General features: G+C 48.8%; 1 protein-coding gene across 1 annotated transcript; it reads right to left on the bottom strand.

The window, feature by feature from the left end:
• Positions 1-98: 98 nt before the first annotated feature.
• Positions 99-17,768, bottom strand: ranbp2 (RAN binding protein 2). Its single transcript, XM_084689084.1, is given in 31 exon segments — positions 99-1,102; positions 1,337-1,686; positions 2,230-2,503; positions 2,723-2,871; positions 2,986-3,078; positions 3,171-3,348; positions 3,351-3,632; positions 3,791-3,990; positions 4,154-4,234; positions 4,393-4,557; positions 5,387-5,464; positions 5,938-10,792; positions 10,891-10,985; positions 11,073-11,214; positions 11,768-11,851; positions 12,038-12,250; positions 12,368-12,499; positions 12,718-12,855; positions 13,010-13,171; positions 13,426-13,549; positions 13,797-13,987; positions 14,158-14,339; positions 14,428-14,587; positions 14,694-14,834; positions 14,980-15,175; positions 15,470-15,612; positions 15,792-16,022; positions 16,224-16,376; positions 16,531-16,642; positions 16,956-17,023; positions 17,586-17,768. Coding segments are annotated over 31 exon segments (9,750 nt in total). The 5' UTR covers positions 17,658-17,768; the 3' UTR covers positions 99-796.
• Between the last annotated feature and the right edge of the window lie 431 nt (positions 17,769-18,199).

Genomic DNA, 18,199 nt, shown 5'->3' with positions numbered 1-18,199 from the left:
TTCGATTTTTCCTTTTTTCTTCCTTCACCCCTTTCCTCTCATATAGGGTAATATTAGCATGCACCAAGACGAACTAAAATATGCTCTCCAACCGTGAGTTAGTTATAAAGCAACTTTATTTCCAAAGACACAGGCCTACATTCTCCAACATCTTATTTCTCCAAAATAATGTTTTAAACCTTAGAGATATAATCCCTTACCAACCATTGTTCTTCCACAGTGATACTGTATGGAATATAATAACTATAAGTGTCATGCAAACTTACTGCTCTTGATATTTCTATAGTTAAGGGAAAGCATAGGAGTATTAGCGTAATAATTTACACATTATGAAATGCATAAGACAACAACAACAAAAAAGGAACAGTCGGAGGTAAGGAACAGTTTCTTTTACTTTTAAACAACGTTCCCTTGTTAATTTGAATTAAGACGTCATTATACAAAAACAAGTTAGGGTGCACACAAAGGAACCAGCGCCTTCAACTCTCGGTGAAACACATGCAAAGAAAATCACGTTAAAAAGTCCATATACATTATACACACAAATATATCCAAGTCTTGGGTCTGTTGCCAGGTGTAGACCTCAGGAGGAGGAGATGTAATCCCTGTAACAGAAAGGGGTGCACCCAAAAGTATCTGAAAATCCTTAGTAGTCTCAAATCTGTGACTTCCTACATCTCAGACAAATCTAGTGTGCTCATTCTGGACAAATCAAAAGGGTACGGTCCCCCAAGTCTGCAGAAGTGTCCTACAGGTGTGACGTTCCCTCAGGAGAACGTCTGCGGTGCCATCCTTCCTACAGCTGTCCACAGTCTGTGATGACAATCTTCTTGGTGGGTTTGCCCGTCTTGGTGCCCAGTTCGCCCATCTGACGGACGGTTTCCATGCCCTCCTGGACGAAGCCAAAGGCCACGTGTTTGAAGTCCAGATGTTCCGCCTTCTTCAGGGTGATGAAGAACTGGGAGTTGTTGGTGTCCCGCCCCCGGTTGGCCATAGAGAGCAGGCCTGGACCCGTGTGGCGCACGTCAAAGTTCTCGTCCTCAAACTTCCCCCCGTAGATTGATTTGCCTCCAGTTCCATCCTGGCTGGTGATGTCTCCACCCTGACAGAGTCGGGACACAGACGAGGTTAGGACAACTGCAACGGCTTGACTCAAATTGATGTGGTTCAACTTCATTATTTAGTCTCATGCTTTATGCAACTTTAGATGAACATGCCAATTGTTATGACAGTACACAAGCTACCTACCACTAATACTCCCATCTATGTCAAACTGAAACCCCCCCCCCCCCCCATTAGGACCACAGTTATTCCCCAAGCCGTCCCCACAGCTCACTTGGCACATGAAGTCAGGGACGACCCTGTGGAAGATGGAGTCGCGGAGGCCGAAGCCCTTCTGTCCTGTGCACAGGATCCGGAAGTTCTCTGCCGTTTTGGGAACGATGTGGGAGAACAGCTCGATGACGACGGTTCCTAGGGCCTCGTCGTCGGCAGTGATGGTGAGGTAGACTCGGGGGTTGGACTCTCGGGAGTGCTCCTGGGCTCTGGACATCTGGGGTGACGTCATAGCCAAGGAATCTGATTGGCCCATGCGGTTCTGACACTCTGTGAAGGTTTTCCTGAAGGACTCGGCCAGCTCGGGTGTTTTAAACTTGGCAGCCAGTTGCTCCACCTTGCCCTCGCCCTCTGGAGGGAGAGAAAGTAGGGGAGAAAAAGATGGAGACAGAAGAAGTAAACACCACAGGTCATTAAGCTATTTGGCTTACGGGGCAAGGTTTTTACCAATACAAAGATGTTAGAATCATTATACACACACATCTATGAAGTTAAGGATATTATGACAATATCCTTATTACACACCATATTGGTGTGCCCAGGGGACGCTGCAAGATAAAAAGGCCCTCCGTTTCTGACTTTTACTCTCTGTTCCCTATACACCTCCCAACATTCACTGTCACTGAAGACTTAACAACTCATCCACTCGAGCAACTCATTTACTGACCGTCATGCCTCACCGTATCATTTCAGTATTTAAGAAATACCATCAGATTAAACTACAATTGGGCCTGTAGATTCTCTTTGGTTGTTATCACCTTGGGCAAGATTGTAAGAAGTGTGGGCTCACCTGGCATTTGAACCTAAGACCTCTCGCACTCCAAGTGCGAATCCTACTGGCTGTAAAAATCTACTGTTAAAAAAAACAGTCAGGGCCATTTCAGTGTTCCTCACCAGCGTGATCCGTGGCGGTCCAGACCAGCGCTTGGGCGGAGGTGTTCATGGGTTTGAGTTCCATGGCCAGGGAGATGGTGTGGTTAGCACACACCCTCAGCACCTGCTCCCTCCTCATCAGGACCCGGTAGAACCTCTTCTCTGGGTGGTACAGGATCTTGATGTCTCCCACGCCACGCTCCTTCCACTGGTTCAGGTCTCGATCCCAGCGGTACAGCTTGGTGCGCTCCTTAAACAGAATTTCCTCATCCTCCTCTCCCGACTTGGTCTCCACCTTGAACACACAGCGAACCACGGGGATTAGTACAGAGCGGATGCCATACACATTCTGTATTTCTCTCTGAATTCATCAAGGGGCCAATCATCGGACACAAATTCATCGTCGTTTGAACAGTGTCTTAAAATGGGACGGTTTGGTAGGCAGAAGAGTGTGAATAACTCGGGGCTGGTGTGTGGGGCTAAGATTCTCAGGTTCGATCCGCGAACGGGGTACCTCGGGTAATGACACTATAGGCTCAAAGTGAATGTCCGCATTATCAGCAGCATCGTCTTCATCGCTCCCCGCCCCCTCTCCATCCTTCTTAGGTGGTGGTGCAGCTCCAAACACTGTGGCACCAGCGCCTGTCCACGAGAAGTTAGAATCTACCACAGAAAAATGGAGACGAGTTCAGGCAAATGTGCATTGCTGATTGAAACTATTTATCGGATCGTTTAGTTTTTCCACGATCGTTTCAGTTGTCATTAACATAAACCTACCTGACTGTCCAAATGCGTATTCCCCAGTGTTCTGGGCCAGATCAGCAAATGAGAAGCCTCCTCCAACGGTCTTAAAGCCAAAGGATGAAGTGTCTGAGAAAAAAAAGGAAAAAAGAAAACTGTTCAGGAACAAACTCCATAAATGTTTAATTTTGTATTGAAAGAAAAGTAGCAATCCATTAGACCTTGAGTAACGGTAGTAGTGGTGAAGTCTGTGCTGACAGTGGTAGAGTCTGCTGCAGCAGGCGAATAGTTGGATGGAGCAGGGGCGGAGAAGGCTGGAGCCAGGGCGGAGACGGCTGGTGCAGGGGGGGAGACGGCTGGTGCAGGGGGGGAGACGGCTGGTGCAGGGGGGGAGACGGCTGGTGCAGGGGGGAAACGGCTGGAGCAGGGGGGGAAACGGCTGGAGCAGGGGGGGAGACGGATGGGGCAGGGGGGGAAAAGGCTGGAGCAGGGGAGGTGTGTGCTTCAGGGTTCTCCTCAGTCTTCTTGGTGGACAGGTCTATAGGGCTGCTGCTGGAGGCTCTAATCTGGGCTGACTGGTCTGGGATCTGTCCCTCTGTTGTGGAGGTCACAGCCTCCTTACTGCTAGCCATCTGATCTGGAGTCTCAGACGAGAGAGCGGCAACGGTGCTCCTCTGGGCATTCTGGATAAAACAAAAACAAGCCATTTTGAGCGACGCTGCATTCAAACAAAACAAAAACACATCCGAGTCTGGGACCGGGAAAAAATGTCTAGGATAATTACAGGACCTTGTGAGTAGTTTCCCTGTGAGTGTGTGTGTGTGTTTCAAACGTATCTGACCAGAGCATCCTGGGCTTTGCGGACCTCTGTCTCAAAGTCTTCAGGCTTGTCTTTGTCGGCCTCACTGTCACTGGCCACCCCACAGAAGAAGGTTGGGGGCAGCAAGAGGCATTTGGCTCTCTGCTCCTCCTCAGTAGTGGGCTTCTTCTCCCAGACCACTTCACAGTCTGGATCCACCCCAGAGGCCTCTACCTGGGAGCCTGGGGGGAAAAACACGCGGTTCTTATAACAAGGGTAAAATAATTGGATAAATAATGAAATTAACTGATGACAAACAGTAAAAAAAATAATTTAAAAAAATCCAGTTTCTATGAAAACCAACTCAAGCCAATATCATCAAAATGTAATTATCCTGAAACCTACTTGATATTGCGCTTATCCTCTGAAGTGGATCAGGATACAGCCTTCCATTTAAGGCCTTCACCGCCGTCTCAAAGTCCTCATCTGCCGTAACCCAAACAGAAACAACATCCTGACTTAGCTCACGGTCTCACCAGAAACGGAGCAGGTGGCGGCAGCAGCCCCCCCCCCCCCCCACACACACACACACAAAAAAAAGGTGGGGCGAGACTTAAAGACGCCCGTGCCGCGTGGCTTCTCACCATCAGGCTGGTCATCGCTGATGTAGCCCGGCTCATTCTGGTAGCAGAAGAAGGTGAGGGGCAGCAGCAGCTCCCTGGCTAGCGCAGCTTGCTCCAGGGTGGGCTCCCTCACATAGATCACCTCCGGCTCAGACTCGACGCTGCTGCACTCGTCCGGAGGGGGCACTGGAACGAGAGAGCGACAGTGTAGCGGGTGGCACGGTTGGGGCCGGTTTGATGCACGTGTGCATTGCTCTCGTTGCATGTCACTCCACATGAGATATGGCCACATATGACAGAGCAGACAGGTGCAGAAATCGGTATTGCACAAGGGATTAGTTTCATAATGAACACGTGCATTTCAAAACCTGGTATCATGCATTTATTACGCTACACCCGAGTGAACGTTCCAACTAAAAATAAGATTAATCTTCGTATGTGTGTATATACCAACAATCTCCAGGTATACATTTTAACCAACTGGGCCAGACAGAGACATTTTGGTTTTAAAATGTCTTCCCGATGTTCAAACTGATTTGTAGATTAACATCCACCAACTACCCAATAAAGACAGTTACAAAAAAACGTCTGCATAAATCTGGTGTGAACTAGATCCGGCAGGGCATCAACTTTCACACTGTTGCTACACCTCCAGGCCTAAAAATGTGTGTGACGCCAAGGGTCCGCACACTGTGCATTCCTCTCAGGGCTCTTGGCAGGAATCTCCTTGTGTCGAATTTCAGCCAAGAGAGCAGAACCTAGCTGTAATGTACCCACTTATTGCTCCCAAATGGGTCATTTTGTCATGTGTGGGCTATTGGAAAGGACAATGATGGCTTTCTCAAGCATACAAGGACACACAAACACACACATGCAACATTTGAGATTTTGGCAGTATAGGTTTGTTGTTTTCCACTCCGTGCGGCTGAGGTTATGTCGAGCCTGTGAAGGCCGGCAAGTGACAGCTGTGTACATGACACGTCACAGCACACACACAGTGCAGTGACCAGAGTACCTGGGGGCTCAGATTGGGTGGATGATGTGCAGGTCCAAAAAGCCATTGGGTTATCTTTGAAAAGCCTAAAATCCAAGCCTAAAAAATAATGGTTGGTGAAGTGAGACAAACTAGAAGGCTGATGTGTTGTTGAATGTGTGTGATGTGTGAGAGAGGAATTCTCCTGGGGAATGCTCAAAACTCTGTGCTCATACACAATCGCTTAATAAAGTGAAATATGATTTATCATATTTGATTATTTAAAAGTAATTACATTACAATGACTTGATAAACAGTTTGTAACTGTATGCCCAGTATGTCAAGTGTTCAATTCAGAGTTGAGGTATTTGGTACTGATTTTGTTGAGTTGACAGGATAGAATCCCCAGTGTGACAGTCACACCGGGTGTGAAGTGGTGCGACGAAATAAACAAACAATGGAATGGAATCACACAATGGGAAAAATGGGGAAACGCCATCATAGGTTGCCGTTAAAATGAAAAACAAGCATTTCAACTGAAACACAGAACCAAATCCAGTCAAGATAGTGCACTTGAACTTCGAGGGTCTCACCTTTCTCCGGGATCTTGAAGGCAGGGGTTGCAGAAGAGGTTGGGGGTTCTGGGCCGCTGTCCCTAGGCTTGGAGCTTGCTGAAGAACCCTCCGTTTCCGAGGAAGAAGTGGGGCTGCCAAAGATCTTCTGGAGGGTGTGCGTGCCAAAGACAAACTTGGGTGGAGAGACGACCGTCTTGGGCAGGTTGAAGAGGCTGTGTGGTGTGGCGGTTGAGGACTTGCTGTCTGGCGTGTGGAAGGTCTCGGGTGGGAGCTCTGTGCGTTCCCTGGTGGTCTCTTCAAGCACAGAAATGGCTGCCTTCCCACATAATGGGGTGCTCGTTCCAGTGGCTGTCTCATGTGGTGTGGCCTCTGTGGCCATAACTGGGGTCACCAGCATCTCCTTGTCCTGGGCATCCTTAGCCTCATCGAAGACATCTCTGAAGGAGTTGGCCACGTCTTGCAGTTTAAACCTCACTGCTAACTGCTCCACCTTCCCCTCCCCTTCAGTAAAGTCTATAGCACTCCAGACCCAGGCCTTCTCAGCACCCTTCATGGGTTCGAGCTTCATGGTTGAGTTGATCCAATGGTTGGCACAGATCTTCAGGACCTGGTCTCTCCTCATAACCAGCCTCACGCGTTTGGTGTCATAATTCTGCAGCAGCTTGAGATCCCCGATACCCCTTTCCTTCCATTGTTTAAGGTCTTTGTCGTAGCGATACAGCTTGGCCCTGTGGCTGAACAGCACCTGCTCGTTTTCCTCTCCAGTGGAGGTGTTGATCAGATCCGGCAGAGGAACCACGGGCTCAAAGTACTGTCCGTCCCTCTCCTCCTCCTGCGTCACATCATTCTCGTCGTCTGTTCCCACCGACACGCCGCTCTGGTTCAGCTTGGTAGGGGACTTGGAAGGACTGACAACGGGCTGAAAGCAAAAGCTAAAGCCAACAGTCGGCTCCCCAAAGCGGAAGAGGTTCTTCCTGATGGGGCTGCTTGCTATTGGAGAAGCATAGACCGACGTGTCAACGCTGTCATCCAGAGCCTCTTCCCTCAGGTCATAATTGTCCCACTCTAAGGTAGGGCCTGTGCTATCAGCATGTGGTTTGATGACTAAACTGGAGATGTTGCTAGCTGTTGTGTCCCCTGCCTGTCCGGCATTGTCTTTGATCTTTGTTTTGTCGTCGGTGAGGAAGGACTTGAGGTCTTTTAATCCAGACTTCATCTCCTCAGCTTTCTTAATGAGGTGTGCAGTTCTTCCTGTGTCAACCAGCTTGTGAGGGGTCTGCAAGGGTATGTCCAACAGCAGCCTCTGACACTCTTCAAACTTGAGCTTGAACTCTTCTGCAAGCTCCGGGGTTTTAAACTTGGCAGCCAATTGTTCCAATCTGGCATCTCCATCCGAGAAGTCGTTTGCCAACCACATCCAGGCCTTATCTGAACCGGCCAGGGGTTTGAGGTTCATAGTGGTGGTGATCCAGTGGTTGGCACAGACCTTCAGGACCTGCTCTCGTCTCATCAAAACCCTCAGCCTGCCATTAGATGCGTTTTTGAGAAACTTGAGGAGACCAACACCACGCTCTTTCCACTGGCTGGTGGTGGGGTCAAAGCGAAAGAGTTTCACACGCTGAGAGTAAAGTGCCTGCTCATCCTCCTCCCCCGTGACCAGATCCACCTTGTCCGGCATCTGGACAACCGGCTCAAACTGGATGTCGTCATTCTCCTCCGTTTTATACATGTCCTCCTCATCCTGATCAGCCGAGCTTTCGGGCCTCTGGCCGGGCCGCACTGACGTGAACAGCTGCTCACCGGCTCTCACGAAGCCTTTGAAATTAGGATCAGTCTGGCCAAACTGAAAGTCTCCCTGTGAGGATTTGGACAAGTCTGCAAAAGTGAATGTGTTGGGCTTCCCAGTGAAGAGGGGATTGTCATCTTGGTTCGTCTTATCTACAAGCGCTTCTGATGCAGATATTGGGACAACCGACTCTTTCTCTTTCTCCCGGTGTTGCTCGGCTATGTTCTTTAAAAACATGGATGCAGACCCTGACCCCAGTGATGTAGCGTCTGCTGGAGGGGTTTCCTGTGGGGTTTCCTGAGTGCCAAATTTGAAACCACCGGCTGGGACGGGCATGGTAAACGAGAAGCCTGCAGCAGTGGGGGGATTATCCTCAGTTGAAGGAGGAGCCTCAAACTTGAAGGAAGCGGGGGAGCTTTTATCTTTGCTTGAACCAAACTTAAAAGCATTGGCGGAAGTGAAAGCAGCTTTGAAGCCAGTTTCAGGCAGTTGACTGGAGGAACTCTTGGTTCCAAAGCTAAAGCTGAAGGAAGAGCTTGGTGGCGCAAAAGTGACTGTGCTTTTCGCATTGGGGTTTGGCGTCTGACAGGACACACATTGGCTGGCAGAGGCTTCGTTTCTCACAAGGCATGCGTCACAATCCCACTGGCTCTCCTTCTTAGCAAACATGGCTGCCAGGGACGGATTGGGGTTTGCTGTCTGACAGGATACACAATGAGAGGCGGAAACCTCATTCCTGACAAGACAGGCATCACAGTCCCACTGCCCATCCTTTTTAGAAAAGGCTGATCCAAAGCCAGATGCAGATCCAAATCCTGACGCTGATAGTTTTGATGGTGCTGGTGCCACTTCAGTGCTTTTAATTGAGGGGTTGAGAGTTTGACAAGAGACACAAGTGTTTGCGGAAGCCTCGTTTCTCACTGCACATGTGTCACAATCCCACTGTCCATCCTTCTTGTTAAACTGAGCTCCAAAACCAGACACAAGGGGTTGAGCAGATGACTTTGTTGATGTAACTGCAGCAGCTGGTTTCACAGAGGGGTTAGGAGTTTGACATGAGACACAACTGTTTGCGGAGGCCTCGTTTCTCACAGCACACGTGTCACAGTCCCACTGCCCAAGTTTCTTTACAAACTGAGCTCCAAAACCAGACCCGAAGGAGGCAGTTGGGGCTGAGGCAGGAGGTTTTGCTGAGGGGTTTGGTGTTTGACATGAGACACAACTGTTTGCGGAGGCCTCGTTTCTCACAGCACACGTGTCACAGTCCCACTGCCCAAGTTTCTTTACAAACTGAGCTCCAAAACCAGACCCGAAAGAGGCAGTTGGGGCTGCGGTAGAAGGTTTTGCTGAGGGGTTTGGTGTTTGACATGAGACACAACTGTTTGCGGATGCCTCGTTTCTCACAGCACACGTGTCACAGTCCCACTGGCCTAGTTTTTTGACAAACTGGGATCCAAAAGTAGCAGGGGTAGCACTACTACTACTAGCTGCACCGAATGCAGAAGGTGTAGCACTACTACCGGTTCCAAATGTGAAAGAAGAAGGAATGGAAGCGCCAAAGGCTCCGAATCCTTTCGAGGAGCTTGAGCTCGCGGCTTTTGATGAATCAGCTGCAAATCCAAAAGTAAAGCCCCCCACTGAGGCTACGCCACCTGTCAAGGCTTTAGCCTCATTTGCACTATTGCTGTCTGACTTGGATGGAGCATTTGGGTTAGCACTTTGACAAGCGACACACTGAACCTCTGCGGCAGCATTTCTGACACAGCACACGTTGCAGTCCCATTCGCCGTCTTTCTTCGCAAACTGGAATGCCAAACTTGTCGCCTGGGGAGCTGGAGGTTTCAGAGAGGCCTCTTTTTTCTCAAACGGCTCATGCTTTTCAGGAGATGCGGGCACGATCTTCTGGGCTTCCTCAAACTTGATTTGGAAGAGTGTAGCCTCGTCAGCAGTCTTGAAGCGTACAGCAAGCTGCTCGGGCTTGGGAACTTCTTCGGCGTAATCCACAGCATTCCAGACCCAGGACTTGTCAGATCCGGCGTTTGGTTTCAGAAGCATGTCCGCGGTGATGTAATGGTTGGCGCAAATCTTCAAGACCTGCTCCCTCCTCATCAGCAGACGGACTTTCCCTGACGTGGTGTGCTTTAGGATCTTCAAGCTTCCAAGGCCCCTCTCCTTCCACTCCTTTGTGTCGGCGTCAAACCGGAAGAGCTTTGCCCTGTTGCAGAACATCTCCTCCTCCTCTTCCTCCCCCGTTTTCACATCCACCTTATCGGGAAGGGGGACGATGGGCTCAAAGTGGGGGCCGTCCTCGTCTTCCTCCGCGTGGGCGCTTTCATTGTCGCTTTCAGCCGCCTTCTCCTCCGGTGCAGCGTTAGGCAGCCCGAACGCAGGCGTGGCCACGTCGGTGAAACTGAACGGCTGCTCCGTTTTCCCAAACAGGCCAGTTGAACCCTGCGCTGCGTCTGTGAAAGAGAAGCCGGCTGTGGCTTTACTGCCAAAGGTGAAGATGCCCCCTTGGCTGCCAGGCTGCTCTATAGCTGGCTGCTTGTTCTCTGGAGTCGCATCCGTTTTGCCAGGCAAGTCTGATGTCAAGAGACCGAGTAGACTCTCGCTGTTTTTAGCCTGAGATGTAAAAGTAAAGTCCCCGTCGTTAGATTTGAAGTTGGAGTTGAACTTGAATGAGGCAGAGGGGGTGGACTGGGCAACTATCCCCGCGCCGAAACTGGGCACTTTGGGAGGGTCAGCTGGGGCTTGCTGCCCAAAGGAGATCTTCCCAAAGTCCATGGGCTTCCCCTCAATGCTCTTTGGTGGTTGCGGAGGAACGACGGAGGGTTTTGTAAAGTATCCAGGCTCAGGGAGGGGAGGGTTGGTGGTGGGCTGAGTGACTCCATGTCCATAATACTCTTCACTGTAAGGTGATAGTAGACTGGTTGCTGGTGACTCGAAGCGGAGCGGTGCTCCGAAGACTTGGTCTTGGGGAGGATAGATGCAGGCTGGAGTGGTCTGCAGGGGTGGCGTGTGAGTAGGCTGCTGGTACGTATACATGCGCTGTTGTGGTGGCAGACAGTTAATCCCATACATTGGAGCCTAAAAAAAAAGAAAATACAATAAAAAGCTTTTTAACATTACGAATGCTTGTATCGATCTATGGCTACAACAGAAAGACATGGATAGGCGTAACTTACCTTAGTTGGGGTAACATTGGCTGCAGTGCGGAGAAGATATTGGGAGTTATAAGCTGGTGACTGGTTATAATACACGGAGGGGCCTGTTGTGGAAACTGTTTAGGAAAAACAAGTGTTAGAATTCCCTTGGGTAATTTAATCTTAAAACAGCCAGTGTGTTTGTAAAATGCAAGCCAGTTTACCAGTGAGTGGGGCCCCATGGAAGGTCTGTGCTGGTGGGTAGTTCTCCTGCAGGCCCTCGGCCCCGTAACTGTCCCCATACATCCTGTGGTGAGGCGAGGCAACGTTCTCTGACGAGTTGAGCCTCAGGTCATGGACTTCATTCTGACAGGGGAAAAAAAAGACACTTGATCAAAACCAGTATTCATTTAATAAACATACTGCACATTTATTTAACATTATCTTCATGGCAAATCTCTGGTGTCTGGAAATTTGAAACCTTTTTCAATTTTAGACAATTAGTGAAACAGGTTAGCCTGGCTTCCAGCCCAACTTAGCCCGCCCACAACAAACATTTGGTTGGGAAGTTGGGTCTGGAGGGGCTCGTATCGGGGACAAACTATATAAAACCAGGAGCTGGGCGGACCAATGAAATTGCCAGTGCGGGCTTTATACGACGATGGACAGATGATCAACAGTAACGTTATCAACAACGCCACGAAAGAGCGCTTGGGTTGAATTTGTTTTCAACAAATAACATATTACGTTGCTATGATTGGTTGTAGGTCTATCCAATTGAGCGAAGAGGCATTTGTTTTACGAGTTCGGTTGAAACATGCCCCATAGTCACAGCCCAACAGAGTTATCAGACTCATATACTGACTAGAATTATGAGTATGACAACGTCAGGATAGAAACAGGTAGAAATCAGGCCGACCTTGAGCGCCTCCACCTGTTGACAGAGCTTCTGGATGAGAGCCTTCTGGTCTTCTACCCAAGGGGGTGGTGCCTTGGGTGATATCTGGTCACAGAACAGTAATTATGTCAATCATTGACAGAAGTAACCAATTTCAGATTCTACCCCCACCCCCAAACACACACTCAATAGTACATGTGCAGTAACCCTTGGCAAGAGATCCTGATATGCAACATAAAGCAGAGTGTTAATTAACCGCAAACAAATGTCTGTAGAACCCACTCAACCTACCTGGTGTCTCTTAGAAGGTGACACGATCCCTTTGCTGGGGGAGGGTGACAACTTAGTGTGAGAGATGGTGGCAACAGTCTCTGTGAACTGACTGGGACTGGAGAGGGTTGGAAATCCATTCATGTCCTCTTCACCCATGGCCTCCCCACTGTCCCGCAGCTGTTGGTTCACATCGTTCAGGAGATCCATCACCTCCTCCATCGAAACTGGCAGCTGCGCAAACATACACAGTCAGGAATCATACATTTGATGTCATTTGTGAGACGTGCTGCATTAAGAAACCTATTCTATGGAACACACGGGGCAGTCAGAGGGAATACTATGTGTCACCTTATCCATGTCATCTGCATTGGCGTTGTAGATCTTGGATAGGTAGGTCTTGAACTTCCTGAGGTACGTGATGCACCTATCCTGGGTCTCCTCTACTCCGTTACCAGCCTCTTCTGACAGGCGTTGGAAGATCTGGCAATTACAGAACGATTGCGTTCAATGCAGTCAGAGCCACTGATTATGGAAACTTGACTCACAACAGTAAAACAAACACCACCAATATGACAACAATTACTAGCCACCACTGTTCACTCAAAAGCAGAAAGACTTCCTCCTTAAGAAAGTCTTTAGGGATCCATTTCTTCATCCTGCCCAATACAACTATCTTGTTACAGACCCTAAACACCTACCTGAGCCAAGTGCCAGTTGGACGAGATGTTATTGATGCTCTCCAGACTAGCAACGGCCTCCTCCGTTTTACCCTCAATGTCCAGGTGCGTGGCAAACGCTATCCTGGCCTCTTCCTCATAGCTCTTAACTTCTGAGACCTGCACACACACACAAACAGCGGCGTGAGAAGACCCATATAACTGTCCCGCACTGAACGGAACGCAAACTGTTCCGACAAAAAGCAGGAATGTCGGGTACGGTCATTGAATGGAGCCTTCCATAAGAAGGGTGCTTTTATGACTCAAGTCGGACCTGTATGTCCCTGGAGGGGAAGTGCATGAAGAGAGGCTGCAGGGGCTCAGGGATGCTGCGTCTCCGCTTGATCTTGTCCAGCAGTGGGAGCACCACGTGCCAGTAGTGGACACTGCGTCCTATATACTCGTTCTGCTCATAGTAGGAGTTCACCCCAACGCCCTGGAAAGCAACCGCACACACACACACACACACGCAACACGGCAGCGTGAATATGGGGACGGCTGTCACGTGGATTCGAGCCCGCCTCGTTGAGAACCACACATCTATGCACTGTCCGAGGAAAATGATGACTAAGTGGAAGTATGAGTTATACTTAACATACACTAAAACAGAGAGCGCTGATTTCCGCCTAGCCCATATCATGTTCAGTTGTGTGTTGTGTGACAGAAAGGGAGAGGTGTGTGTGTGCGTACCGTCTGGCTGAGGTGCTGAGCCCAGTGTATGGGCAGGGCTGGTTGAAGACCGTGTTTCTCTCCAGCTCTCAGGGTGCTCAAGCCATGCTGCACAATCACCCTCAGTTTGGCCGACATACCAGGCCTGAACAGACGCACAAACACGCGGAAGTGTCACTCACGCTGAACAGTTGTGTTTACAATACATTCTCCGCTGCAGAAACCATGGGGGAATAGGCCTTTAAATGTCATTTTGGCTATCTCCACTGAGAGAAGCACTGGAGACTAGGATTAACATTCAAATTGAGGTACTGCGGTGACATGTGTTCCACTCGGCACCAACAGAAGAGGAAACTGCCGTGGATCCAGTGAGAATAGGCATAAAGGCTCACGCGGTCTGCTGGTGGATGAGGCTGTAGACTGCGTCCCACCATTCCCTCTGCCTGTCTGTGGAGAGCAGGAGGAGGAGGGGCGGGGGGAGGCAGCGAGGCTCTTTGAGCAGCTGCTGCTGGCCTGAAGAGCTTATCCTGGCGTTCTCCTGCAACTGGGTGTGACTGCAGAACACCACACCGCAAAGGAACACCTGCAGAGAACAGGAGAGTAGGTTTGAGTGTGTGAGGAACGCCTTACACACACGCCTTCTGGTGTGAATCACTAAATATTTGAAGCGTCGAAAGAATTAAAACGTGTAAAACATCAGGAATACTGCGAGACCCCAGTCAGCAACGTAACCACCAAGATCTCCCAACCCACCTCCAGGTCCAGCAGGCAGATGGACTCAGGTGTGTTGGTGTCCAGTTTGGAAGTCTCCAGGGTGAGTCTTGGGAACAGCTGCCTAAGCCATTGCCCGAGGGGCGGGCTCTGGCCCAGGAAAGACCACTGCAGGCCCAGCCAGCACAACTGCTGCAGGTCCCCTCCATGCAGCAAGATGGATTCTACCGATATAAAAAGGGAGAAACGAGCTTAGAGTATTGAAAACGCAAAGCAAACATTTGTTCAGCCACGCACACAAGCACACCGTACCCTTGTCCCATTTCTCTAGGTCTGCCAAGTCTGGGCCCTGGGTGTTGATTGAGCGGATGTCGTCGTTGCCAATGAAGGACGCCCCGGCAGGAGCCTGGGGGCCAAACAGCAGCTCAAACAGACACCCCTGCCCACTGCGGTTCCCAAACGTCTCCACCACCTAGAACACACAACATGGTTTCAGTTACACTGCCAAAGTCAACACTACTACACGACAGAGCACTGAGAAATGCGTGTTTGTCGTAGCTTTGATGACGAATGCTGACCTCTCTGACAAACGTGTGCGTGTCAGTGCTGAGGTTGAGCAGCATGTGTCCTGATTGGCTCTGCCTCTCGTTGGAAAGAAGCTCGAGGGGCGAAGGGACAGACTGGTCACCTTTAGACACCCTGGCCTTTGGTCTGGGGACCTAGAGGCACAGGAACGAAAACATGAAAAATTAATTCAACGTCTGTGCAATAGCGATCTACAATGGCCGAGGACAACTACATGTGCATGGTAGGGAGGGAAGAAGAGAGGAAGAGGATGTGAGAGAGGGGGGGACATTCCTTTACCTGATATGCTAGTAGGTAGCACAGTCCAGCCAGATCGACCACAGTCCTCCACTGTTGCAGTTTCTCCTGTGCCATCTTCAGCAGTAGAGTGCCAGCATGCAGGTAAAGATGCCCCCTCATTTCTGCAAACATCTCACTCAGCTCGTCTGTCACACCGCCCGTTGTCTTATTCAGGGCATGCATGGCACAGTCAAAACTACACACACACACACACACACACACGTGGAAGTGTTACCCAATCATAAGAAGAGAGAAAAAGTAACACAAATCACACAGGAAGTAAAACGAAATGCTAAAAAGCAAAGTGACAGGCAAACCTAATGCAAACCCGATCACATGCAAATCTAATCTCTAGGATTTCTATTAGTCTCAGCACAAGATTATCTGCAGCACTCAGGAGGTCCCACTTGCATGTTTCGATCCCTCTCTTCCCCCCCCTTTTCTCCCTCTCTCTCTCTCACAAGCATACAAACACAAGACAGCCACACACCTTCTCAGGGCATCCACACTTGGCTGCACTCCTTTCCCAGACAGTGTGAGTCTCAGCAGGTTACTGTGGGCCAACAGCAGTTCTTTCTGTAGCTGCCTACACATCTTCTCGTTGGACATCACACTCGGTTGGTAAAGGTACTCCTGAAATATGGACCAATCAGGGCACTCATCTTACACACGTAATGACATAATGACTCGGGCAATTAACATGCGTCTCGAGTCTAATACGCCAGCATTCTAGCATTGCTGACAGACCGTGGGAGTATGTAGCAGACCTGCACTCTGTGCACCAAGTTAGCTACAGAGTGTGCACTACGGACCTGCAGAGTGTGCACCACAGTGGTGTACCAGTCCAGGTTGTGTCTGAGAAGGCCTTTCTTCTCTGTGCTGAGGCAGTGTCGGACAGCCTCTTCCTGTCTGCCGTCTGAGGTGTACAGCTGAACCAGCTTCATGTTCACATGAGCATCTGACGGCCGCACCGCCAACTCTGCCTGGAGCAGGTCAAACAGCTGGTTCCAGCCCTGCTGCCCCCGACGGCTCAACAAGCGCTCCTGAATGCGGACGGAGAGATTGCACGGATGAATGTGACAGCTGCTGGTTCAAGAGGAACTTGGAAGATACAGGGTTGGGTTTGGATGGGTTAGGTCTAACTTCAGTCATTTTAAAAGCTTTGGTTTGTTCATAGTAAAAAAAAAAAAATCTATTTGAATTCACAGCATTCAGATTTACGTGGTTTGTTAAGCTGATCTCACCTTTAGGTTGAAGACTGCAGGGTTGCCGGGTAACATTTTGCTAGCCTTCTCTACCCAAAACTCCGCCCTGCTGTCATCCTCCGCTTTACTGCACAGTAGCTCAGCCACCTTCAGGACGAGGTCCTTCTGAGCTGGGTTCATGTCCACCGACCTCTGAACAAACAAAGAGGCACAAGCACGATAAGCGTGTTGCGCGCCCAAAATACTTTTGCAGTAGTTATACTTCTCCAAAATATGCACCCGACATTCTTGTTTTACAGTCACAAACCGCTGGAGTGAGTGTTGAAATTCATGCGTGACCACTTGCCTTGTAGCATCCCACTGCCTTGTTGATATCTCCCTCTCTTTCATAGAGCTGACCAAGGAACTTATGTGCCTTGGGATCCCTTTCCTGCACCTTGAGGTACTCTGATACATGTCTGTCAGGTAGCACAGAGAGAGAAATACATTAGTAGTTACTCAGCTTGACTAATCATCATTTCGACAGTCTGTAAGACTAAAAGACTACCATTGCCATGCTTAATGGCAGACACGTTGGCAATATTCCTTGCACTATCCTTGTACTTTGTATTTGTATGGCTGTTACGTGAACTTTGTCGACAAAACAATATCCAATTTTGGCACAATAGATCAACTTTAGCTTAATTACACGCAACAAAATGTGTGAATGTTAATGAAAGTGGCTATAATAACATCATCAGCCTGCATGTCATCAGTAGCGGTCTGGCTTACCTTTTAGCAAGTTCATACTCCTTTGCTTCAGAATACAATTTAGCAAATAAAAATCCTTTTATCGGTCTCTGTTGAAAAACGCTGTGGTTAACAGTTGTCATGAAAGACTGAATGATGACATTAGTTGCTAACAAGTGTATGGGGCTCGGTCTGAACAGCCAAATGTCTGTAAAACAAAATTACTAGCAAGTTAGCTAACACTAACCCCTTTTTAATATGACTGATCAGTTAATCAATAGGCATCAATTGCCACCAGTCACAACTTACACACTTTGACGATTATAAAACACCTTGATTTGTTGACCAATTTCAAATATTAGCTAGTTTGCTAACCTGTCCCGCTTTTTTCCAGCCGAGGTGGCTAGTACTAGTAGTAGGTCACGAGGAGAGGCAATTGCTAGCTAGAACATTCAAATTTTAACATTATTTACAAACTAATTTTGCCTTCGACTGGCGTCAGGTTGTAAGTATGATTAGTGTTCCCTTGTAAGGTTTCAAATGGACGGTTGATACACTCACTGACAGGCCGGCTGCTGGCAGTGAATGCTAGCTACTAGGCTACTAGCTACTGTAGCTAAAGCTAGCTCTAGGCTTGCTATAACAGCGACGCAGTCAATCCGGCATATTTACCTCTTTCAGTGAAGGAGACGAATTTTGTACTGAGGAAATATACCGGTCCACTTCGGCTTTGCTTCGCCGCATGGCTAAACGTTTTTCAAATTTCAAAATCGCAATAACGTAGTACCAAAACTTCACTGAATTATTTTAGAAGCCACACGTTATTTAATTCCTCTTGAGAATGCGCACACTCAAAAAAGAGGGCTGTGATTGGCCAGAACGGGTTCAGTTTTTGCATTCGTTTTCGGAATGTCAGGTGGTGGTATTAAAGTTTACTGATTGTGTTCCTCTCATAACGATAAACATAAAGAAAACATCGATTTTATCTTGATCAAATCTGATAAACAGATTTCTCCGTTTCTTCCATCGCCATTCTCTTTACCTATACAGTTTTACAGTAGGCCTACAGATTTATTTGAGATTCCGCTCCGCCCTTGTTCGCGTGTCCCGTCACTTGACTGGTCACCCCTTGTTCAAAATCAAGTGACGCTCTCAATTATAACGTTTTACCACAGATTAAATAATTCTGTATCTCTGATTTACGGATGCATATTCTTAACAAAAAGTAACATGATGACCTTCTCAAATGTAAGGTTGGAACACAATATCCACGTAGGCTTACTGGC

This window comes from Hypomesus nipponensis, chromosome 23 (assembly GCF_054491055.1).
Source record: "Hypomesus nipponensis isolate SF chromosome 23, ASM5449105v1, whole genome shotgun sequence".
NCBI classification, from domain to species: domain Eukaryota; kingdom Metazoa; phylum Chordata; class Actinopteri; order Osmeriformes; family Osmeridae; genus Hypomesus; species Hypomesus nipponensis.
This window is presented reverse-complemented; position numbering and strand designations above follow the sequence as displayed.